The 26,391-nt window shown below is 43.8% G+C and overlaps 1 protein-coding gene across 1 annotated transcript in view; it reads left to right on the top strand.

Moving 5' to 3' along the window:
* LOC113169136 (transmembrane protein 211) overlaps nucleotides 1-26,391 on the top strand; it is a 74,823-nt gene that overhangs the window by 16,665 nt on the left and 31,767 nt on the right. The window contains exon 2 of the mRNA XM_026370307.1: nucleotides 3,835-3,973. Within this exon, the coding sequence (XP_026226092.1) occupies nucleotides 3,835-3,973 (139 nt within the window). The remainder of the gene's footprint in view (nucleotides 1-3,834; nucleotides 3,974-26,391) is intronic.

A 26,391-nucleotide genomic window follows, 5' to 3' on the forward strand; every position in this document is an offset into this window, starting at 1 on the left:
GGCAAGCTGTGTTACTGTGCTAATGGGCTTCTAGAGGCAGAACATGTCAAGGCTGGTGCTTTAGTGTGACCGCTGTGCTCTCACGCTGCTGAATGCTGATTAGTGATGGGAGGGCTGAGGCGAGCAGACAGAGGATGAGACAGCAGTTGCGTGCAGATGGCGTACCTGTCCGCATTAACAAGTACACTAAAGCGCCATGCACGCAATCACACACGGCGAAAGGAGCACCTAGCAATACGGCAACCTCGTCACGTCTGCTCATCAGTGGATCTGCAGTGCTCTCGCTTCACCTCTTGTCCTCCATAAAGGCGAAGCATTGGGTTGTAAAGTGGTGGGGTTATTTCTGTCAAGGGCCCGTGTTGAGCGTTAACGGTCTCCTCTTCCCTGGCACTTGGGAAGAGCAGAAGCCCTCTATTTTTCACAGGTTCGTGCTGAAACATTTAGCCATTCTGTCCAGGCTTGGAAAGGCAAAGTGCGTTTAATGAGACATGCCTTCCTGTCCCCATCTTGTAACTCCCAGTTGAGGAGACAATGAAATTTCATTGGCCCGTACAGTGTAATCCCTGACTTCCTTAATGTAATTGGAAAATCAAAGAGTCCCCTTCACACTGTCCCTTTCTTACCCAAAGCTGCAGGATGGAGTTTTTGTGTGTGTCTCTGTGTGTGTGTGTTGATGCAGTTACTGGTCTCCAGCAGGCTCAGGATGTGGATTCACTGCAGAAAACCAACAAAATATCTTTATGACAGAGACAAGTAGTCCTACATGTGTATCAGTGCCTGTAGCTTTATCAGTGCTGTAACACTTGTATGCTTATAATGATGGTTGCTCCGGACCAGTCGATAGTATGATGGGATTAAATGGTGCTTGTGGGTCAAGCCTGCCAGTTGTTGTCTGTGTTAATTATGGCCGAGCTGTAAAAGTTGTGTCTTTGTGTCTCGGTACACCTTAAGTCCTAAAATCCTGACAGGATTACCTTCCAAATCAGTTTTTTAAACTACAGCAGAGTGAAAGAAAAAGGGATTAAGACAGGTTAATCTGTCTCATTATGTCTTCTTCTGCTAGAAAAACAAAATCAAAAACAAGAAAACATATTTTTCTCCACTATTCCCCCACTCTTTTACCCCAGCTCCAGCTGCTGCAGAGGCTCGACCAGTTATTCACACATAATTACTATCTATTTAGGATGATCACTGAAAGGACCAGTGCTGTTAGCAGCTCATTTTCTACTAAATTAACTTGTGCTCAGAGCGGTGGCAGTGCAGTTGAGGAAAAATGCACTCTCTGAAATGTTTCTGTATTGTTTGTAAGTAAAACTTGTGACGATTATGAGTTTTAGTTCATCTGACATAGTGCTGGGAGTTGATTAATTGGAACACCATTAATTGAAATGGTGGTTGTTTTGTGTAAAAATAGCTGCGAGGCACTCGCATAGCCTTTATTAGTCTCTTGGGCTGTTTTTAAATGGCACAGAAAATGTCATGTGTATGAATCTATTACTGCTTGGTGATAATTAACTAAAATGAACAGAAGCACAGCTGCATTTACAACTTGCATATGGAAATATTTGATTTAGCCATTTACGACAATGTTTTTCATTCCTCCTCACGCACATTTATTTGCTTGCTATTCTTCATTATTGGACTTCATTCAGCTGACTACAGTACACTGTAACTTGTCTCAGCAAAAGTGTAGCTCATAGTGCTCCACACGGCCTCCCCCTCTCCGACCCCAGTCCCCTATATGAGACATGCTGTACCTTTAATGTGTCACAGTGAATTGAGAACAGCAGGGTGGGAGGTGGGCTGCACACCGGGGGAGCCCACGAGACATGCCAAGATCAAGCAGCTGAGAGAGAGGAGACATTCCTCTGCATACATGAATATCATTCTAGCGAGACAGGAAGGAGAACAAAGAAAACTGAAGTTAATGGCTTTTCTGTATCTCCAAGTGTGCCGCTGTGTTGCCTCTGTCTTTTAGCAGTCGCCAGGTCCAAAACAAGAAAAACAGCAGCTATGGAGATGTAGTTACATTGGCACCGCGTTTGTTTGTGGTATTATCTATTAAAGCACCTATGATCAGCATTTTCATATTAACAATGCGTCACTATACTATTACTGAATTGGATCACACCATCATTAGATGTCAAATGTCACTTCAGTCTTACCAACACCATCATCATCCATCGAGTGATGTTGTTAGCGTGGTTAAAAGCTGGGCTGCACATACGAAGCTGCACATAAAACTTTTTTATGTGTGCTCTCTCCTGGCCAAACTTGCATTAGTTCCCACCCCAGCAGTCCTCACAAAAGAAACAAATGTGACTAGACTCTGTTCTGCCAGAGGACTGAGGGATCATCCCTCCTTATCATTCACTGTGCTGAATAATGAGGGCATGTAAATCATAAATTAAGCCAAGTTAAACTTACAGTCTCCCTCAAAATGACTTGCAATAAAATCACTTAGCTGGAAGTTGTTTCTATTCTGCACATGCTCTTCCCTTGCTTAATAGCTATGATCAAGGTGCCCTTGTGCAAGGCACTTAACTCCCAGCAGTTTCAGAGGAGCTGATGTGTAACCCAGATGTAAATGTGTGTAAATGCAGTGTTTATCTGTGCAGGGAGGTGGTGAAGATAACACACACACATGTTCAACAAACCTGGACCAGTAAAGGTCAAAAGAATAATCATCATCAATGGCACCAACATAAGGGTAGTTACAATATTTCGCTGCGCCAATCTCTGCATTTCCTGCCACACACTCAGAACAAGCTAATTAAATCTTCTGGCAGGCATGGAAATCGCTCTGCTTTCACCTTCCCTCCATTCACGTCAGTCACATCGGGGACACGCATAATGACACGTGTTTTAGAGCTGTAATTCCCTCGTGCATGTAAGACATTTCTCTTTCATCTCCCCCGCCTGCATGCTAATCACTAATGTGGCGCCGTTCTCTTACTGTGTTAGTGTGTTGCATTTTTGCATTCGTGAACAGCCGGACATGTGGCAGCTTCATCGAAGCAGGGGAGTCCGTTTGAAAAAATGTGGAGATGAAGTGTCACCTCGAACACTCAGGTTGTGGGGAAAACATGTCACCAGCGGCGCTCTGTCTGGTATTTCCCTGACCTTGAAATTTGCTGTGTTGTATTTTGATGCGATGGCCTGGTGGTGTCTCAGAAGTTGGTCTGTTTATGGCCATTTTGATGTTTTTATTGACAAGAGCAAGTTGTAAATCTTGGCAGAAGATGGACCTGAAGGTGAAGGCGGTCAGGGTTAGGCAATAAGGTCAAGTGGTTAAGGTTAGAGAGAGCTAGTGGTCCAGGCGATAAAACGCCGACACAGCTGAAGAATTAAATATGCATGATTGTACAAATTTCCCAGCATCTATACATGCATACAGTTGTAGCTTAACCATAACAGCGTGGACGACGCTATCATTTGTGTCTATTTGTGTGTGCTTTCTGTCTCTGTTTTCCTCCTCGTGCCTGCAGTTTTTGCGTGTGAATAAGCAAAGACGTAATGAATTGGGACAGCTCCTGTGTTCTCCTGCTGAGAGAGCCATTAACCTGTTAGGAGGATTGACTGTGAGACTGCAAAGCCTGACCGGACCATTGCACGAGCGTGTGGCTTTGGGAAGTGTTTTTCAAATGAAGCTATGAATCACGACTGTGTACATTAAGCAGGACTTTTGCAATGAAAACATTCACTGCACATTAGTATGTAACTGTTTACTTCCAACTGTGACTATGTGCCGCTAAAGGGGGTCGTGTTTGGTCTACTTTCAGTGAATGATTGGCGCTAAAAAGAAATGCTTCTGTGTGTCTTTGTGTTCCTCAGACCAGTGCGGTGCTGTGTTCGGGAGGCTGTGCTCTGCTGGCTGTCAGCTCCCTGTTGGCTATCATCACCATCTTCCTGCCCAGTGGAGGATGTGAGAGGAGGATCTGCACCCTGGCTGGATACATGCAGATGGCTGCAGGTCAGTACAGATAGAGGACATCCTTCTCACTGAAGTGTCAAACTTTTGATGCTTTAATGTCCCGCGTCACTTTAAAGCATTTGAACTCCCCCTGTGCCTCTCGACTTTAAGACGTTTTTCATCTTTAACCATCAGGGCCACTCTCCAACAGCCACTGATAGCCCTGCCTGTAATCAGAGCTCTCGAAAAGAAGCTGACTTTGTTGCCCATCAGTCAAAAAATCAAAAAACAAAAACAAAAAAGAAACTCGAGGACAGCTGCTGCTAGGCAACCAGAGTCTGCATGGCACTTGTAGGGGTGAACCAGCGCAGGGGAGGCCAGGATAGATTTAGAGGCTGCTGTAAAAAGACAATTATGCCTCCTTAACACAGGTCGTTGGTTCAGGGCTACATGTGACTTATCAGGCCGTCGCTTTGGCTCAAACAGAAAGTAGTCTCGTAAACAAAGCGTGGTCTTGTCAGTGCTTGACTTAAAAAGCCCATAATACACCACGGCTCATGTCGCTCAGTGCCGGCTTTCACACACTTGCTTTGTGCACTGGAGCATTTTAATGGCTTTCCTTCATAGAGTGTACGGCTCGAGTAGTTGCACATCGCCTGAAATGTGGAGCACGTGCACGGTCATCACTTTGACCCCGCTGTGCTTTTGCTCCGTTGTTCAAGTGAATGAATCGAAGCTTAATCAAAATTCGTGATTAGGGACTAAACTCCTGCAAAACGAAAGTCTAATGCTCTCGTCCGTCTCAGCTCCACTTTAATGGGCGAAAGCTAGCGTAGTTACACACCAAATTAAAATAACACGGGTGACGTTACACCTGGTAAACACCAGCATGTTGGCATTGTCTTTGTGCACATGCTAGCATTAGCATTCAGCTGAAAGCAAGTACAGTCTTATGCCCACACACAAAATTAATATGCTTAACATAGTAACCCCTATGCTTATTAAATATATTTATTCAAACTGTAACTATTTAGCTCCACGTTCTGTTGGGCCTGACACGGCCTAGCGCTGCTAGCATAGCTGTACCCTCTTGGTTGTGCTCTTTTCGTGACATTTTGATTTAGTGAGTCTCAACTTACTTCATCTACGCTCTGTGTTCTTCAAGCCAACTGATCCACGAAGCTTTAATTGTTACTTCACCCCTCTCTCATTTATTTAGCGTCAGCAGCAATTACGCGGCCTCTATCCTTGAGAATATTGAGGAGCTCATTTAAATCCCTGCGTGTGGCATTTAACTTGGCGTAATTAGAGGCTGAATTCATTGTGCAGGTTAAATCTTTATTGACAAAGCTGGAACTTTCACAGGGCATGGTTAATGGTGTGTTTAAAGCGCCGCTTATTGTTCGCTGCCGGCCTCTCATACCTCTCTGTCTGACTCCAGAATCAGATCAATGTTGCTTTGGGAGGATGAGAAGGAGCGTGTGTGTGTGTGTGTGTGTGTGTGTGTGTGTGTGTGTGTGTGTGTGTGTGTTACGCCAGCACCATGATAAACATGCAGATTAAGAGCAATGGCTCTCTTTGTGGTGTGCATATGATCAGTGTTGCTTTTTGAAGGTGAACTGCTGCTTGTCAGCGTTCCTCTTTGCACATTACGTTTAATGAATGTTGAGATCCCCATGTTTTCAACGCTATCCCTGACAGACGCCATTGTGCAGCCCTCATCCAACCGTTTTCTTGTGTAACAGCAGCCGCAACGATTAGCTGCAACGTACAACTCAGTCATGTTGGTGTTCTCTTAAAGGCAGCATCTCATCTGTGCACACACACACACACACACACATTTATATATAAGCAATCAAGGGCTGGGTTTAACCAAGAGATGCCTTTTTTTTTATTTAGGTAAAACGCTTTCTCTTTCTCGGTCTGGTGGTCCTGTGGGTGAAGTCCAGAATTAGAAATGAACTTGCTCACCCTCCGCTGGTTCAGCTCAGTGCTCCATCCAGCGGTTGAGCTGCTGCGCCCGCAGAGCGCTGCCACCATCAATGTTTAACGCTGCGAGGGAGGGAGGCAGAACATTTCTGTGTGCTAAGGCGAGAGCTTTTTCTCCTGTCATGCATATTTCATCTGCCTGTTCTTCTTAGTGGTCAGGATCCATTGGATTGGATGGCTCTTTTGGTCAGGCGCTGTGTGTGGTGTGTGTGTGTGTGTGTGTGTGTGTGTATGTGGAGGGAAAACGTGCACAGAGATGCAGAAATCCAACGTGCTGATGATGATGAGTAGCAGTAACTTCAGCTTTGCTTGAGATTTCAGTTCATTGTACTGATCCACTTACAAAAGCGGCTGAGAGTCAGGTTGAGGTTTTGTTTGTGCAACAACGCTCCCACTGATTCAGACAGTGCAGTGATCACAGTGTCGAGAGCAGTCAGCGCACATGCAAGCTTAATCTCATCTGTTTCCCTGCAGGTTCTTCTTGCCCAGTGAACATATGGAGATAATTTACCTTGTGCGTTCACACATAGACTACATCGATTGCCCGTTCTGTTTTTATTGATTTGACTGCAAGCGAGTAAAATTCCAAAAACTCTTTTTTTAAAACTGGTCTTTGGGAGAGTCGTGACTTGAAAGAGATCCGCCCGAAGCTGTGTTTTTCTGCTCTTGAAAGAAATATGAACTGCAGAGTGTTTGGTTTTTTATTTCTTACCTGTATAGTTGTTTGGGTTGGTTCATCTGCAGCAGCAGCAGTTTGGGGTTTTGGATCACATGGAGAGATTAAAGGAGAGGAATGATTGAGCAATCACATACAGGGAAGCACAAATTAAATCAAGCTTGTCAGCTACTTGTGCCGTTAGTGGGGGTTGAGGATGGTGTGGGGGTTGTGGCTCCTGTGCTAACAATAGACTATTTGACTCTCATGAAACACCACCGAACAACGTTCTGCGTGATCCTTGAACGCCCCACTCACAGACATAGAAGCACAGCGGAGAGGTGGAATGAGGGAGAGCTGGCAGCTGACCAGAGAGTGAGGAGGAAAGTTGAGTGAACAAAACCTTACGTGAATGATCGCGATTCACGTAAGGTTCACGATTTTAAAATTTTCTAGTCTAGTTTTCAAAATGATTTCGTCACTTCACTGTTCACGGAAAAACGAGCAGGTTCAAGAAATGCGCTCTTTTAGTGAGTGGATGCACAACACTGATGTCGTGCTACAGCATGAATATTGCATAATGTTTTAGCATTGTGACCAAAAGCATGATCACATGCTGACGCTCTCATGGAGCAGGATGCACCGCTTTGCCTAAAAGCATCGTACCTGCTGGCATGGCTGAGTCCTGTTGAAGCTCAAGAAGAGAAAATATCCAGAATCGTGCAGAGAAACTAAATCTATGAGCTTGTTTGGCCTATTGCTGACTTAAATAAATATTCGACATATGGTTTTGAGTGTTATGAGGCAGGGCAGGTTGCTGATTGCCACCAAACTTACTAAAACATCCTCAGTAAAAGCTAAATCATTCTTTTGCAGAATAACAGAATATTTAGTTTCAGCCTCAAGACTGTATTTAAGTCAAATCCGTGACACTTTGGTTGCTCTTAGCGCCGAATGAACAGATTTTGCAGTCACAGCATAATGAATGAAAAGGATTTCTGTGAAGGAATGTTATCATACGCTCAGTGGACCAATTTCTGCCTGAAAAGAGTTTCTAATTTGCAGCTGAACTCAATCCAACCCGGTGTACCTGGTGAATATTTCACCTTTGAAGATTCCTCCTTTGCCACCCTCTGAAACCCTGCCCTCTTATCTGCATCCCCCATCAGAGCCCGACCCCCCGACCCTAGCTGCTCGCAGGACGGGAAGCAGTGTGTGTTCCTGTGTGTGTGTGTGTGTGTGTGTGCGTTCCCTCGCCAACATATACACCCTCACATCCAGTTTCATTGTGCTGATGCTGAGGAAGCCTGGCCTGCTGTGTCAGCGTTCCCCTGGGCAAACCTGCTATGCAGATGTCTCTGAAGCACGGTGATGAAAATAGGAAGTTGCTTTGATCAAAGCACCTGCTGTGTTACTTCAGTGCTGCTGTCGCCGCCGGAGCCCATATGGTACCTGTGCCAGCTGCCAATCATCTCTCTGACACAGATGAATGCATTTTCCATATCAGGATGGATTAGAGCGGCAGAACGTGTCCCTCCAACAATTAAATTACACTTAGCGAGTTTCTCTTTCATCGCTGTGTGAGGAAGGATGATTGGACCGTCTTTCATGTCACCATTAGTATGCTGAGAGTTTTTCCTGGGCAAAGTCTCAGACTGAGCAAGGGTACTTCTTAGAGAGCAAACATCACTGCTACATTGTTTGATTATCTGTGCCATCTTTGAACTCCCTCCAGCAGCCCCCAGGCACAAATTGGAGCCGTTGCTGTCCAGTTTTCCACGCTGCATCTCCTGACTTGTCACTCCTCCGCCTTGTATCAAATTCTTTTCCTTTATTCTTCTCTCCTATCTCCCTTCCTCTTGCACAGCATTCCCCACAAGCACATCTTTATCATAGTCAGAGCCCCGAACCCCCTTTTTTTTTTTGTTTTTTTTTGCTTGTGTTCTGTCAATCGCTGATATTTCATTCCGTTTCATCACGAGATGGTCGATTCTCTCCCACACCTCAGAAGCATATTTTTGCAGGGGGAACGCGTTCACCTCTGAATCTCACCGATCTCACGGGGAAATCAGAGGCAGAAAAGTTGAGCTGGCTGCTGGACGCGAGCTCCTGCTGTGCAGTGTGTGTGAGCTGAGACGATGTGACCCGGTGGTGCTGACTGACACTGTAACCTCTTCACCTGTGTCACTCGCGGACACCAATCACAGATGTGTCTCTTGTCAGTGTGTGTTTTCATCCACTCATGTGCTGTATGTGTCACTTTTTGTATGGTCTGTGCTGCATTTTGCTTCCTCTGACATTAATACGACTGGTCACTGCCTCCTGTTTGATTTATTCGTTCATATTTTGTGCTGCTGCATCTCTCTGTTGTGAATGTATCTTAATGACTAATCTAAGCCCAGTGTCTAGCCAGTGGGCATTTGTGTGTTTGTCTATGCTGAGCCCACTCACTGGTCAATTGTGATGCCTTCTGTAATTATGAGCTCGGTGGCACTTGGCTCTGCTTGCTTACCGATACATCACCCACAAAAACCACAGTAATTGGTCTACCAGTCAATTAGAGCCAGAGTGTAATTAAGGCTAAACTTTCATCCTGTCCCGTTCGTCTGTTTTCTTTTCATTTGCTGGAGATCTCTCCTGTCGACTTAGTGTTATGGCAGCCCTCGGAGATTTTTGAATCTTTTAAATTCGCCTTTTGAAGGAGTGCCTATGCTTTGATATTTTCCTCCTGATTAAATGTGAAGAGGCAAGAGGAGCAGTGTGTTTCAGAGATCTTTCCTCTGATAGAAATGGTCTTTACAATATTAATTAACCTCCTTTATCTTCTGAATGCTGTTTGATTGTCTCTGCTTCTGCACACTGTGCGTTACATGTTCACCACACTACCACATGCGTACTGTAACTGCCCTGGGATGTAGCTACACCTTTCTGACTTGTGTCACTGCAGCAGGCAACAATTCACATGTTGATGAAAGAGAAGCAGATGGAAAGGGGAGGAGTGGGAATTGCAACACGTTATGTTTTTACTAGTTTTATATTTGTTCTGGTGGACCGCCCCGATCCTTTCCCATCTGTGAGATGGAGAAAAGTCATTGCAGGGTCCAAAACATGTTCGACTGTTTCTTATTCCTCTTCTGTCTCCCTCCTCTTCCCGCTCCTCCGTCATCCTGCCATGAAAACTCTGGCAAACGCACACTCTCTCCCACACACACACACACACATTCACCACACACAAACACACTCAAATAACTAGTGGCTATGCATATTACATGAGTCCTCCACCTCTGAAGGCCTCTGTGCTTTTTCCATTTTGCAACTCACAGCAGAGATGATGAGGTGGAAGCCATATCCTGCACTTAAGAGCCGTTTAAATGCAGAATCAGAAGCCGCTGTTTAAAACGGCAACGCGTCAAGTAGCAATATCTTTGTGTAATGACACAGTGGAAATTAAAGAAATCCAAGCTAATTGCTGTGTGCTGCAGTAACAGCCATTTTACAGGCTTGATATGGTAGCACCTGTGCTCACACGCAGGTGTGTCCTCTTGTTGTTCAGCTACAGTATTTATGTACTGTTGATGGTTACACATACAGTAGCAGCACACTGGCTCAATTATGGTCACAATGATAATTGACTACACAGTAGGTGTGTGTGTGTGTGTGTGTGTGTGTGTGTGTGTGTGTCTTCCAAGAATTCCCACTAGTGCCTGTTTGATGGGAATAACAGCCAGGATGACTCATTGTTGTGTCTATGGCTGTTGGATTGCAGCTGTTTTAGTCCTCCACACTGGGCTCTCAGCCGTAAACACACACAAACACGGAGTGTGTGTGTGTGTGTGTGTGTGTGTGTGTGTGTGTGTGTGTTTATGCATGCTCTCCTTCCAGTATCATTTCTCTTATGCCGTTTTATCCTCTTCCCTCTCATGCAGTGATTGATCCTCTGCTCGGAGGCTGCTCTTGACTGCGTGGTGATGAGTGAGAGCTTGTGCCGTGTTGTCATGTTTTTGTTTGTGCCATCTGTGTTGTTGGGAATTAGTTTTTGTAGGCAAAATGAAGGGTTGAGACCGCCGGTACCTGTCACGCAGACGCACTATGATTGATTAGGCAATGCTGCTCAGTTGCTATTGCTTTCCTTGTGTTTATGACTTTCTCATTTGCATGATTTAAACGAATGTGTTTGCGCCGCTAAGTGAATTGAATAAGCTGCTGTTTGCAGGCGTGTACATGCGTGCATGCTGACCTACTGTAAGTTCCTGTACGCACACTGAATGTGAAAATCAAGTTGTGAAAGGAGTTGATCGCTTTATCAGTTATTGTTGTTTAGCTTTACGAAATTGACATTTTGGGAAATACACACATTCTTCTATCCACCTGTTAGGACTACAGTCAACATCTAGTGTAGCCTAGCACAGAAGAAGATATAGGAAAGCAACCAGTACCTGCAGCATTAACATCACATTAACATGTTATATCACATTATTTTAATTTGCACAAGAAGCAAAGTAACATTATACAAAATGTAGAACTGCATTTAATCACTAAGTGAAATGAAAATATAAAAAAAGTCAACAGTTTCTAGTAGGTCTATGTGGACCCCTGATAAAATGAAAATAACCTACTGTGTGTCGAACCAGCAGGGGTTATTTTCTCCATAGTCCATGTACAGTTGCTGATCCTGCAGATCAGAGCAGATGAAAAGGGAAAAACAGCAGTGATCCAGGACAAGTCTGAGCTTTCAGATGTCTGCAGCGAAAGCAGAGAGAGCAGCAGAGGGAATATTTTCATCAGTACCAGCGGGGAGGCTGGGGACTGACTCTGGAGCTAACTGCTAAAGAGCAGAAATCAGGTAGATTCAGTGATGTTCAGGAACAAGTGGATGCAGTTGTCAGTTTAAAATCAGCAGCAAAAGCAGGTCAAAAAAAGCATGTGACAAATTATAAAATGATCTGTTTGTTATTTTGGGGTTTTTGGCAGATCACTGATCAGATGCATTCAGGTGTACAGTGCAGCACCAGCCATTCCAGTCTGACACTTGTCACTATAGCTGTGCTGATTTGCTCATGTAAATGTTGTCTGCTGCTGCTGATGCTCTCTCCACCACCTCAACCTCCTCCTTATGTTGCTAAAGTTTGCACAACTCACTTCTTTGACCTGGAGCTCATGTGGTAATTAACACACATGAAAGGGGGTTGGCAGTGGCAAAGTGTGTGTGTGTGTGTGTGTGCTCTCTCAAGGACACAGGGGAGTCAGAAAGGGGGGATGCACACACAGATGCATAAAAGCACCATTATTCTGTTTACACACACACACACACACACACACACACTCACTCACTCCCACACTATTTTATTTAATCTATTGATTTCATCGACCATATTTGTAATGAAATCCGTCCCATGCCGTTCGTGTGGAGCTCTACAGTAGACGTGTGTGGAGATGTTTTATTTCTATGAAACCGACGTGTCGGCTTTTGAATTTGGAAAATGATGGAAAATGTCTGCAGTACTTAATTAAAAACGTTTAACTTGAATAAGCTGTCACGTCACAGGCAAAACAACTTTATTTAGTCAGTGACAGCTGCAGAGCGCATGTATAAAAGTTAGTGATTAGTTGATCAGTTGATTAGATTCAAGTTTCACAGATTTAATTTGAAATGCTTTTCAATTCATTGTATTTGATGGGTTAAATACGTCCTCTAAATATTTTTTGGATGGATTTTTTGCAGATGATCTCTTTCAGTAGGATAAAGACTGTGTTTCTGTGATGGGAAAGTTAATCTGGTTTGTGCAACCACAAAACACACACACACATCCACAACTCTACTGTAATTGATATGTACTGTGTGCGCAGGGCTGCTCACCTGGCTCACGCTGATTGATCTGCTGATGGGATGGATGCTCTCAAGCTTGTGATCTGATCTGTTACAGCAAAAAAAAAAAAAAGTACACACACTGAAGATAGAGAGGATAGGATAGGAGGAGAGCGATCTGTGTCCCCCTCTTTCTCTCTCTCTGTCTCCCTTCACATCCCTCACTAGGCTCGCCTCTCTCTGATTACAGTTTAAAGAGGGCACCTCACAGGAGCAGGCAGACAGGGGAGGAAGACGGATGGACCGAGCAGCCAGTCTGGGACCAAACAGATTAAAGTCTCTCTCACCGGCTTCTCGTGTTCAGTTCACTTCTTTTACCAAGTGACTGCGGGGCCACGATGAGGCTCCTGGACAGGAAGTGAAGCATGAATAAGATGGGATCACCCTGACAGACACATTCCTCAACAACCCCTCTTACTGCCTGCTTAAGTGTTTAATTTTTATACCAGACACTGGCTCAGTTGTCACTAGGACACTCGAACGTTGACTTTGTGGAAACACTGTTTGAGGATGTCTGACTGCTGCAAACACAACTCATGTCTACTGAAGCATATTTCAGATTTACATGGGGCACACGGTGTCCTGACCCTAAACAACACTGAGCTCCTGATCATAGACTCTGAATGCTGGGATCTTTGCCTTTGGTAAACTCACATGAATAAATAAGCTGCATTAGCTGTTCCTGTTTGCACTGTACCCATCGATGTATATGCAGCTATCACTGGATCAGTTTGATGCTGAAGAAAACTTCAAAACAAGAGGATTCCCAGGCAAGTTCTCCACTTAAAAGAGGCACGATAAGCAGCTTTATGGGCGTTTAATCTCAATGGACATTGGTGTTAATGATAACCACAGAGAATCTGAAAAAACATTTCATGCTGGTGTGTAAATATGACTCCAATAGGGAATACAATAATTGAAACAAATTGGAGCAGGAGTTTTGAAGTGCCACAGCTGCTGTCTCCACACCAGCATGCATGTGCGTTTTCACCCCACACAGTTTCTTTGAAAACCTCTACTGTAAAACTGCTCCTTTTCTGTTCATCCTCGGGTGTTTTTGTGTCGAGTTCGCACTGGTCTGTATGCACTGGTGTGTAAGCTGCTAGTAAATCTTGTGAGCAGAGAGGAGTATCTAACTTAGTGAAGATTGACGAGACAGACAGGCTCCAACAGTTTGTCCAGTGTCCATCTTTATCGCTCAGCATTTGAGCTTGTTGCAGGTTTATACATCATTAACTATAATGACCCTATTGATCATATTGATTATGCACAACTGCTCTAATTATTTCCTTTTCCTGTCAGGCTCTTAATATTACATGTTCTCAACATGTGTGAGTCCAGTGTTACAAAAACCAACACAGCACAATAAAGCTGAATTTTCCCTTTGAGGACGCTGAGTGATGATGATTTTTCATCTGAGCCTCTAAACGTCTGTTAATCTCACTTGTTGTCGTGAAGACCTCTCAGCCTAACCTCACGCTCAGTCCAGCTATTTTCCAAATTATCCCTTCTCACCCACCGACAGATATAGACAAGCACAGTAGGGGCTAATACTGTGTCAGCAGAGCTGAATCGCCTTTTCAAGGATGAGCTGCTCGTCATCGGGCTGTGTTTACACTTTCAGTATTTCAGACTGTATTCTTTTGACAGCCTTTGATGCATTAATGATTTCTCTTGTCTCTCGGGTCTCTTCGTTCGGTCTAGTCCTGTTTACTCGGGAGTTAGCTGCACTCTTTCATCATGGCTGGAAATCCCCTGGCTCTCAACTTTTAACCAAAGCATGTCAGATAGATGGGAGGTATGAAGAGAAAAGTATATTTTTGGCAAAGTTTGAGAAACGCAGGCTGTCGTTCTTCTCTTGTCAGACTTTTACGGTTCAACAGTGCTCATCGTCAGAGACTTCTTAAGACCTCTCCAGTTCAACTTCTACTTTGTTAAAGTAAAAAACAAAGCTTGTGACCTGGATTTGAACCTTTGAGCTTCCAGGACTGTGTGAATGCTGCCTGCCGATGCTTCAAGATGAAAATCAGACGATAGATTATGTGAAAGATGATCAGAATGACTGTTGATCTAAGTGTAAAGCTTGTAGAGAAATATCAGTTACGCTGCTCTTTACTGTTGTATTTCTTACAGAATGTACATTTTGTCGAGAATGCGTTTTAGCACCTCTTGTTATGAGATATGAGGTGTAGAAAATCTCTGCAAATTGCTCCTCTGTCTCTCTGTCTCTCTGTCACACTGAAGCAATTTAATGCCGGGGAGCAAAACTTCTCAGGCGGGAGACGTCTCTGTGATACAAGTCGTCTCTTGTGAGAAGACAAATGAGGGAAACTTAACCAGAACCAAAGAACAGAAAAGAGGGTGAGTGCAACATTTTGTAAACCCGTGGCACTGAGGTGGTGGTGGGAGAAGGGGGGTATCTGACAGTGCAGCTGACATTCGGCAGGAGCAACAGGAGCAAGGAGTGTCATCGTTTCCCAGAGTGTCCCAGCACCCTCAATCTGTCACACACACATACACACACACACACACGCAGAGTTAATGTGCATCTGCGTGGATAGTCCTCAACTCAACCAGTCTGCAGAACACTCACATTGAAAAGAGACATTTTTGATCTTTTTTTTTTGAAGCTATCTGATTTGATTTAGTCCGTTTTTGAACTTTCCCCTCCAGCCACCAACAGACAGTACTTTTTTTTTTCAATTGCTAACAAGCATTGGATCTTGCTGAAGAGTTTTTGCACTGTATTGCTGCACTAAACTATTTTATAGTGTATTCTACATTGTCACAAGAATGAAGCAGCAATTGCAGCAGTTTGCTTCAGTTTCATTTATGGATCATGCTGCACCCTTCAACCGGCCTCTGTCAAAAACAGTGGCCCTCATCTCATCGGGGATCACAGCTCTTGGTCTTCTTCTCCTTCCTCTTCTTCCTCCCTGTCGCTCTTTTCTCTCCACCAATCTGTCCTCTTGCAGCTCCAGTGCAGTTACTGGTCCTGCCCTGTGTTTTTGCTGCTTCCTGTCGATGTTCTTTTGTTGCCTGCCGTTCTTTTCTCTCTTCCTTTTCAACTCACCCCAACCGGTCGAGCCTGGTTCTGCTGGAGATTTCTTCCTCTACACTGAGGTTTTCCTCTCTGGTATCTCCGACTGCTGCTCAAATGGGATTGTCTGTGTGTCACTGTGGTCACCGAATACATTTTGTGTCAAAGCAATGAATTGATTCACAGTTTGCTCCACATGGACTTCTGTTTTGCTGACTGTGTTGAGTTTTGACAGTGTGACTTCAGTTTTGACCGATGCTTGTTAGCAATTGGAAAAAAAACTAAAATACTGAATACAGCTGAAGTCTGAAAACAATTTGTTTGGTCTTTACATTTTAATTTCTTAGTATCTATATTTGCATATAGTTTCTTTTTTTATTTTTTATTTTTATGCCTCTGTACTGGAGGCCATGGACAGAGGAATTATGCTCTAGGGTTGTCCATAACGTACGTGTGTTCCATATCTCAGGAAAGCTCAAAGATCCAGGTCAGGAATTTGGCACAAACTTCCTCCTGGACTGGTGGATGCACAGACATGCATGTGAAGTGCAACTTGACTGGTTGGTCGAGGCATACGGCTGTGAGGAGCTAATTCTAGTTGTTATTCTTTAAAAACTAAAGTGAAACGGACTAGTCGTATCTACAGCGATCCCTGAAGGGAAGCAGGAAAAGAATAGTCATATAAGCTGGTGTTTTATTAATAAACCACATGAATAAAACAGTAATAAAGGATATTCAAACTAGGGCATCGCATCAGCGTTATAGCCATAAAATATCACTGCATAGTAACAAAAAGAAAACTAGACAACAATGGTTTTAGACCGACTCACAGATTTAATGTAAGAATTATATTCTGCTGGCCGTCAGTCTGGAAACACAAGAGGTCACTGTGGTGGAGATAAGACTTTTAATAGGAAACAGCAGTGACACCGAGGCCCTAATCCTTCCATCATCTCAGCTTTGCTTTTTTTAGCCAGGCTGTTGAACACATTGCGGCCACGCAGAGGCCAGAGGAAGTCAGCGACCCTCACGAGAGGTCACAGGGACAATGAGCACTTTGTATGACAGAGGCGAGACATGGCATTTATCTAATCCCAAGAGAAATACTGTAAACGGCTCACTCACGGCGACTGTGGTGTTTTTAATTTTTTGATCCTAAAGCAGAATTACAGCCTGTCAGAAGCTCGGAGATGAACAAACAAGCTCCGCTGATTGAAAGGCCTTCAGTAAAGGCAGAGGGATGTTTTGTTTGTCACAGGACAGTATTTTCTGCTCCTTCAGCTGCAGGCCTCCACCCAATGGCTGGACAGCGAGGAAAGGAAATAGCAATGAGATGTTCCGGCATGTGTCAGAAGAGACGCGAACCGTGACAGCAAGAGCAGTCATCTCCACCGTACCTGAGTTCAGAGAGAGATGTAAAGAGACAATGATACATTCCTGCACATTAGCACGAGAGTTTGTCCCTGTGTCCTTTCAACTCTTCCTTTTGTTCTCTTCTCCCCCTCTATCGCCTCTTCCTCTCTCTTCCGACCCCCTTTCATCTTCTCATCCCTCACCGCCCCCTTGTGCACATCACACCCATGAATCTTTGAAATTCTCTGAAGTGGAAATGCGTGGTGCTGGGAGCTGCAAACGAAATGTTGGACTCTTCTCTTTTTTATTGTTTTCTCTCCAAAGGTGCCCCTTGCTTGTCTTTTCCCTTTCGTTAGTGTATGCTATATACAGTATGCGCCACATAAGAGGAGCGCCATTAATCTCCTTGTCCCGTGAGAACTCCGGTGTTTGCATGAGTAATGAGCTCAGTACGTCCACACTGTGTCTATGTTGTCTTAAATTGGTGCAGCGTGACTCTATTAGAAGGATCCAGTATAATTAACATCGCCTCCGCAGTGAGAATCCAACTTGTACTGCTTCACTTGCGTGAGTTGTTTCAGCCGTGTGTGTCAGAATATGTCAAGTTGTCATGTGTCCATGTCTCTGGCTGCTGGAGAGATGTTTCTGTGTTGAATGCATTTTGCTTCTCTGGCCCACATTATGAGTGTGTCTGCCTGCAGCTCTTTCATATATGTACCCAGGTGTGTGAAAAAATCCATAAGGAGATGATAAATAGTAACGATACTCCCGTCTGTCTCACCCTGCAGCTTTTTAATCAGCACCTGGCACCGCCACCTCTCCATTTATTTAGTTGTCTGGCCGATAGTGGAAACAGAGCAGAGAGTTGCACTGTACTAGTGGTAAGACTTCTACTGAAGTAGTGTTGCTCTGTGCAGCTTCAACAGTGGATGTTCGTTTTTACATAATATATATGAACTGTTTTAGATGTGTGTGCATATTATAAATTAGGGCTGCAGAGAATAGATTTAGTTTTTCAAGTCTGACCTTTAATGCATCTTTTTCTAAAGTCTGTTCAGTAGAGGGAATGGTGGACTGAATGTTTTTTTCAAATGTGTGTTTAAAGCCACAACGAGGCAACATCCCATACTACAGTGGTTTGAGTTAATCAAATCAAGTGGATCTAAAATTCTATCTTTGTGCTTCTCTGTCGAGCTGCAGTGGGAGGATGGTAAGAAAATGAGGGAAAGGTGGTCAAGATGAAATGCCACATAAATGCCACCTGTGTAAAAATAGACAGACGAGAATTAAATGCAGACCTAAAATAAATCTAAGTGAATCTCAGTCATGTTCAGCTGGGATACAAGCGGAGCAGAGAGCACGTAGAGCTCAGCGAAGCTGTTTACAGACAGGATGAACTTCACATGTTCATTATGTTCGTTGTCTGATTTAGCAAATGTGTGGGCTGGTTACATGAAGCTACCATTCACTACAAAACAGCTTGAAGACAGATGCTTGTGAGGTTTGTGATGAGTCCCACTATGAATCTATGGGGATTGTTTTGGATGTGTGTGTATGTATGTGTGTGTGTGTTTATGTACAGTACCCGTGTGCCCTGTGATAAAGACCTTAAATGTGATCTTCCTCCAGATCAAGGTGACTTGGATGGGGAGTGAGGCGGGCAGGCTGCCCGGATAAAGACGTCAGGCAACACTGGCGGGTTTGGGGCTGCTGTGCTCCCTGTGATATGACTGCTAAATGCGCTCCTTTGCCGAGCCATGCGTCTCACACACACACACACACACAGACACAGCTAGTTCAAATAGTCTTAGTCTCTCTGTTTGCGTTCATGTTTGTTTTTGTGTCAGTTAGTGTTTGTGTGTGGACGAACTGTGTGTCACTGCCAGTATCCTTTCGCTCTCTCTCTCTGATGATCCGCGGCACAGTAGGGTTGGCACAGCCTTGATGTCACAGTCATGCCAGCATGACTGAAATCTGAACCTCCCTGCTGCCCATACCCGCCCGAGGAGGGAGAGATGGAGGGATGGGTGGAAACAAAGTAGAGAGCAACAAATAAATAGTGAGAAGAGGAAGAGTGCTTCACCTCCGAGTGTGCAGATTAGCTCTCTTCTCCTGTCTCTCTGTTCTCTGTTATTTCTCTACTCAGGTAACAAGAGTCACTACAGAGGATGAATGGCGAAGGATAATCCCCGAGCTCGTAGATAATCAACTTACACCCTCCGACTGCCTGTCAGCTCGCTCTCTGTGTCCGGCTCTGCTCAGTTATTGATCAGAAAGCTTTATTCTTGTTTATTCTACACAGGAGCTTCGCCCAGCCTCGTTCTGTGTGCTTTCTACACACATGCGCACACGCGATCTGCACGCTGTTCTCAGCCAGTTGTCAGGTTTCACTGGGATTTCTCGCTGGGTGTCTTTTGTGCTTCTGAGGTCCTCCATTAAGCATATAATTATGGGTTGTTGTAAATAACAGGACCCAATGTGTGGTTACTATGTGTTTTCAAATTCATCCTAAAAGAGGTAATGAGGTGGGAAGACTTCATCTATTTGTGGGTGTGTGCATGTGTCAGGTTGTGTAACTGCATCTACATACACATTAGATGCAAAAAGGCATCATTTGCTGTCAGTCAACAGAATGTGACATTGAAATGTGGGCGACCATCAGTACAACTGTGCACTCAGTGTGTGCAGAACTAAAAGAGAACAATGAATTATGTGTTTCTTTGATTGTGAAATGTATCATATTATTATATTTAATGGGCAGAGACCTAAAATATTAAAACTGGATAAAAGCTAATTAGTGAATAAAAACAGAATTTATGTTAAAACTGAGAACCACACAGTGAATATATAATGACTCTGTTGGATAACTTTGCTGTAACAAATTTGCATTAAATGCAAATTAAACCAACAACAACTTATAACTAACAATAGCTGATGTACATGTAAGAAAATTGAAACAAGTAAAAGCCAAAGATCACACATGACACACTTACCTGACTACATGCCACATCGACTTGAAAACTGTTGCTCTTCATGTCACTTCTCTCTCTCACACACACACACACACACACACACACACACACACACACACACACACACACATGTTCTATCCTTGTCATGTACAGTAGACGTCAGTCACACAAACTCACAGTGCAAAGTCTATGGACAGTGTAAAAACAGTATCACTTGGCTCTGTGTGTGTGTGTGTGTGTGTGTGTGTGTGTGTGTGTGTGTTTGAAAGTAAGTTTCCATTGTGGCCTCGTTGTGCAGCAGTATCTGTGTCTATAAAGCAACGATGGATAAACAACTTTCCTTTGTTTGGCCCCTAGCGTTGGCTGCACACAATCCATCCAACAAAAACACACACACACACATTCTGTCAGTGTGAACACACACACACACACACACACACACACACACACACACACACACACACACACTCACACACACACGTCCGTGTTTATTGTTATCATCTCTGTAATGATGGCCCTATTTTCCCCTCAACTCAGCATGGCCTGCACTTGGCTTCAAAAACATCCCATTTACTATGTGCCATTTACAGATCATACACACACACACACACACACACACACACACATGCAGAGAAAGTACAGGTGGTATTTTTTTTTTGCTCTAACCCGACAAGGGAATAGATAAAAAAGAAACAAAAACAGGAGCTTGACTTTGGAGGCTGGTGTTGTTGGACAATAAAAATGTCAGCATTGTATTTATTTATTTTTTTCTCTGTTCTTTTTTTATGTCTCTAAATATTCACTACTTTATGTAGACACTGTTGATATACTAATATTATACATTTATATATCGATGGATACATTATCACAGCATGAGTTTGGAGTCATGCGTGTGAATAACAGCGCCTTTTATTAGGAGCACATTTAAAAACAACAGACGTGACCAAAGTGCTAAAAGTACGTTCTGAAATGATTTGATTGATGATGGCAATCAATAAGACATGACTAAATGAATGAAAAGCGCTGAACATCTGGATCAAAACAGGAAAAACAAACCGAATCATTGCATGAATAAAAAGATGGAATCAGTGGAAAATGTTTGATCACCTTTTAATTTTAGCTGGGATCATGAGGTGAACTAGCAGATGGGGAGTAGAGAGCGCTACGGGACATTGTATCCACAAAAACATCCAACACCTAAGGTTCAATCGATGTGTTGTTACTCTTTTAATGTCCTGGTTGTACTGCTGATTACATTGGCAACAGTTTCATTTCCAGTTGACCTAACAGTGCCGTGCATGTGCTCCTGTTTAGGATTTTAAAAATAAAATCTAATGCTTGAAATCTTATCACTGCACCTTAACTCTACTCTTATATGTTTCTTTCTTTTTCTTTCTGCCCCTATTCAAAATGTGTTCTTCCTCTGGAGAGTCCATTTATTCTTTAATCATTCAAAAAAGCCACAGCTCTAATGAATCAAAATAAGTACATTGCCAGGACGCGCATCTGCTCTGATTTTGTTTTTCGACGTGACCAACACCAACTGGAGGACAGATGGAAGCATGACTCTAGCGTACCGTGACTGTTTTCACACGTCAAACAAGCACCATTCCTAGCGTTAGTGTGTGTTTATCTGCGTGTGGACATGTGTGCGCCTACGTTTGTTCGCCTCTCAAAGTATGTTCCCCGAAATTTGGCTTTAAATCTGCCCCCACGCAAACATAGTGTGTATTGGAGGATTCTTTATGATTGCTGTCATGAATCTAAATGCTTTGGAAGGTTTAATGTCATCAGTATGCAAATACACACAGAACAATGAAGCTTTTAAAGCTGCAAAATGTTCCAGTCAAGACATCAACTATATTTCATTGCTCAACAAACACACTGATTAATCCTCTCTCTCTCTATGTCTGCTTCAATAAAGCGGCCAAAGAAGCTCCATGCCCTGGTATTTGCTGTATCTGTATATAAGAAAATGAATATAGTATTAATCATGTGTGTTTTCCACAGATCATCAGATAACAGGCAGAAGCTGCTGATTTAGATACAGAGCTGTATTAACTCCAACTGATAAAAGCAGGGATGCATATGCTGAAGAAGTGTAAATACCCTGAGGGTGTGTGCATGCATTCGTGTCAGTGTGTATTGACATCTGTTGCTTTCTGCATGTATGTGTGTGTGTTCTTCCTCTTTTCTCTTCATTATAATGCGTTTCAAACTACACTCAATGTGAGTGATTAATGAAGACGCATAACGTCTCATTACTATGCAGTACCTTTATATGGTAAGAGTAAATAGATTTAATTGTAAATGATATACTTTAAGCTCATTAGTCAACCACTAATTAAGTTTTTTGATTTGTTTGAAATGATGATGAAAAAGGAGGTGGGTACAGCAACAGCCACTGTGACTGAAAAGAGCTCAAATCACATTGTAAATCACATTAAAACGAGAATCACCTCCTCGAGGTTGTATGCCTCCATGAACCAATCAATTGGAAGTTTACATGCAGGTCCAGATTCAAATGACTTCATGCCTGAGTCCAAGTGTATGTTGTGTCATGCGTGTATGTAATGAAATTCCCTCCAGGCGAAATTCCCTCCCTCCTGAGATATTGTGTTCACATCAATAGAACAAATGTGAGGTCATGTGCCTTTGAATGCTAAAATCTAATCAGTTCATCCCTGAGTCCAAGTGGATGTTTCCCTCGAGGTGTATGGAAACCCTGAAAACATAATGTCTACGGGGAACCACTACTGAATAACTTAACCACTGCCCTTCATTTATTATGTTGGTTATCATCTCTCTTATCTGCATCCCCAGTGGCTACAATCTATCATCCCCCCTCTGTGCCCAGTCTTCCTTGTGCTCACTTCCCAGACCCCATTTCCTTTCTTCTTCTTTCTTGCTCTCATGTCCAGACCCCCCCTCGTGCTTTAGGGGTTGCTCAGAAGCTGGAAGGCTGCGTGAGGGCAGGGAGGTCAGCCACGTGATAAGAGCAGGCTCACAGGAGGAGAACAGACTTGTGGATTTGTGTCGGCGCTCGCCTCGCCGTGGTTGGCTGTTCGCTGGTGGCTGATCCAGGCGACTTCTCCTGTGTCATGTCTCACTTTGTGCTTGTTAGCGTCGGGGGGCCAGTCTCCGTGGTGGGTGAAGGTGTCTGCCTGTGCAGCCGCGCTCACGTGTGTTTGTGTGTTGTATCTACACAGCAGCTCTTTCTCTTTGATAACCCTTAAGCCATTGATGCAATCTCTGCAAACCTCTGTGAAAGCACACTTCTTTCTTCTGATGCGGAGCAGATAGTCACAGCTCACCGAGAGCTCAGAGAAGCAAAGGAGGAATAATCAAAACAACAGCACGCTACATGCCGCATCACATCCTCGACTACTGAAGTGAAGGGGAGGGGATGAAAGCAGGTGTGTACCTGATGTGCGTTTGAAAGTGTGTGTGAGTGTGTAGTGGGGGTGCAGACAAAAGGGCTGTGGAACATCTGGATGCTGGTGATAGCTCTGCTCACACGCGTTACGAGCCAAATTAATCAAACCTGGTGGGGAGACTGTCGAGTGTGTGTGTGTATGTGTGTGTGTGTGATGTGTATTAAGAGTCAATCCACGTCCTGGACTACACAGTGCCGACGCATAGTCATCCAGGGAGAGCAAAGGGATGGAGAGAGGAGCAGAGATGGAGGGAGGAGTGAAAGTATAAATCAATGGGTTGATGTCAGCAGGGTGACTGCGCTCGATACCGGAGTTGGTCCCGGTGAGAAGAGAAGCAGACACATTATGTTGTCGCCCTCCAGAGCTCTTTTAGTCCCATCCCAGGCAAGCTGATAACACTCATAGCAACTTCCATCTTGGACACAACTGAACACAACCTGAGCCTGGCTTCAGGATCCCTATGGGGGGTGGTGGTATGGTATGATCACAGGTGTCTCTTAGTGACTTGGACAAACTTTAGACTATGTGGAAACACGTAGTTATTGCTGCACATTCTCTCTAGATATGTAACCTGTGACAAAGCCTTATAGACAGATTAACGTCACTGAAGTCTTCATGACGTTGATGCACTCTACAATATAACTCCACTGAACTTTTAGATCCACACTGATGGTTCCTCAGAGGACAAAGTCTGCTGACTTTGATGCTATCGTGACTTTTCCTCCAGTGCCAGCATGAGGTTGACATTTTAGTTTTTTAACAAAATGTCAACAACTACAGGACAGATTGCAGTAGAGGTTTGTACATTCATGGACACCGGGAGGTAAATCCAAATCACTTATTACCTAGTGATGCCCTTCATGTCCTGAGTGTAATAACAGCTTGTTCATAGTTCAGTATTTATTGGATGGATATTTTTTGATTTTGACTAAAATAATTACTAATGTAATTCTCTTGCTGACATTAGCATTTGATTTTTAGCATTTCTGTGCATTAAAACAGCCAAGAAAACTTACTGAAAACCACAAATGTGATTAAGCCTTGGTGTTTCCCTCTTCTTTCTCTGATTGAGAGGATTCAGCAGCGATGGACTGCCATCACTTATTTTCCGACTTGACTGGAGGGTCGATGACAATTTGCATTCCCCTCTAAAGAAAAACCTTTAGGGATTTACAATCCTCTGTTTCAGACACTTGTCTCACTTGAATCCCTTTGCCGAAAAAAAAAATAAACTCACTGTTCTGGTGTAAACACATTTTCAGTTATACAACACAACATTTTAATTATTCATTCTCAGCCACGACTTTCTGTTTGATATGGTAATGATTCAGCCTACAGTTTACCCAGTTCATTTTTACACCTCTTCTTTAGTGCACCAAAGGTGAAATGAGATGCAACTCAGCTGGTATTAGAGGTTTGACCGCCTCTCTCTTTCTGTCCCATACCTACTGAATAAAGCAGTGTTTCCACTGTGGTCTTGCTGTTCTGTCCCGTGTTTATGTGAGCGTGTTCCATCAGCATTGATTTTCTCTCCTGCCTGTCCGCTATCGGCACACGAGTAGATCACATCTATTGCTGAAGTGCGCCGGGTCAGGAGGTTATGCAGTGGTCAGGGCAGCATCACTGAAAAAAGATTCTTAGAGAAAGTAGCACCGATTTGTGTTGTTGATAAGAGTTCGTCATGTTGGCACCTTCCATCAGATGAATAGCGTGTTTATTACCATTATTTATTTCTCTCTCTTTTAACCATTACTCCCTCACATTCTCTATGTCGATGAAATTGAATTAAGTGCGCCTTCCACCCCCCTTTCCTCCCCTTCCTCAACTGCCTATGACATGCAAAGGTTTTAATGATCATGAAGCTGGGAAGTATTCCAAACAGAAAACACTTAATTGAGAAAAATGACACGTACAGCTGCACAATTCATTCATCTAAATAGAGGAATGAAGGGTCGCGTCGCCTTCAATCTCTTATCCCCCCCTCCCCTCCCCTTCTTCTCAGCCACTTGCTCAAAAGGGAAATGTGGGAAAATTTCATTAGGTGAGGTGCGGGATAAATCAACATGACAAATCTCTTTGCTCACCTTAATTGTGTTTCGCTCAGCAGAAAATGAGGCAGGGGCGCTGCTGGCTGCTGTGGATGCTTTTGGTCATTTGGAAGGTGATGTAGCAAGTGATGATAGATTGGCTTCAATTTGCATTATTTGTTGAGACAGAAACATAGAAAACACTGCAAGATTTCATCATAGGATGATGTGTTCCGGACAAATTTGTAGAGTGTATTCAAAACTTTATCAGTGCCTTGAATTGTCCCTCCTAGCAGAGTGAAGACATGGCTAGATCCAAAGGGCCGACCCAGTAATGAACCTCTCATTAGTGACATCATTAGCTGTCGACTACCACATTTTAAATCACACCTCAGGGACGAGCCCCGAGATCTCCTTAAATCACCTCCGTCCTCCGTCTCCTCTCTGACTCTGGTTAAAGCTGTGGAGAGTGTCCCGTGCTGTGCAGGGGGTTAATGTGTGTGACCCCCGCCCCCCCGCCCTTCCTCTCGCAACCCTCCAGCTCCTCACCCACCACGTCGTGGCTCAAGCCATCACTCCCAGTTGACCCAGCCTAATCTGTGATTATGTGTCAAGCAGGAGGCCATTTATTCCAGATTAATTTATTCATCTTCCAAGTGTGGCTTCCGCTGCAGGGGATTGATGGTGCAATATATCTGAGGAAAAGAGAGCAGGAGAGGAGAGAGAGATCATCCATTTTTATCCTCAGCGCCCTGTGAAGGGTTGAGATCACTTTAACTGCTAACGTCGCCCCCTTTCCTTAGCGGTAACCCCCCTGTCAGGCCGCATGTGACAGACTGTCACGAAGAAAAACTCTAGAAAATCACTAAGCATAGTTCACTGGTACGGTTCATGGGCCTACATTTTCATCCCAGTTTTAATTGTGCCTTGCACATGGGTCATAACTTACTTGATAGTTAGTGGTAATACTTCCCTCTAACAGGAAATAGGAAAGTGTCGGAGAATTAAACCCCCCATCTGAGTGCATCCAGAGCTCTACAACCTCCTCGGCGCTCTTCTCTGTATTAAAGGCTTGCCTGGAGATTTCGAAAAGCCCCTCCTTTGATCGATTTGATGTTCTGCAGTGAAAACATTGATAG

This window comes from Anabas testudineus, chromosome 14 (genome assembly GCF_900324465.2).
Source record: "Anabas testudineus chromosome 14, fAnaTes1.2, whole genome shotgun sequence".
Classification (NCBI taxonomy): Eukaryota; Metazoa; Chordata; class Actinopteri; order Anabantiformes; family Anabantidae; genus Anabas; species Anabas testudineus.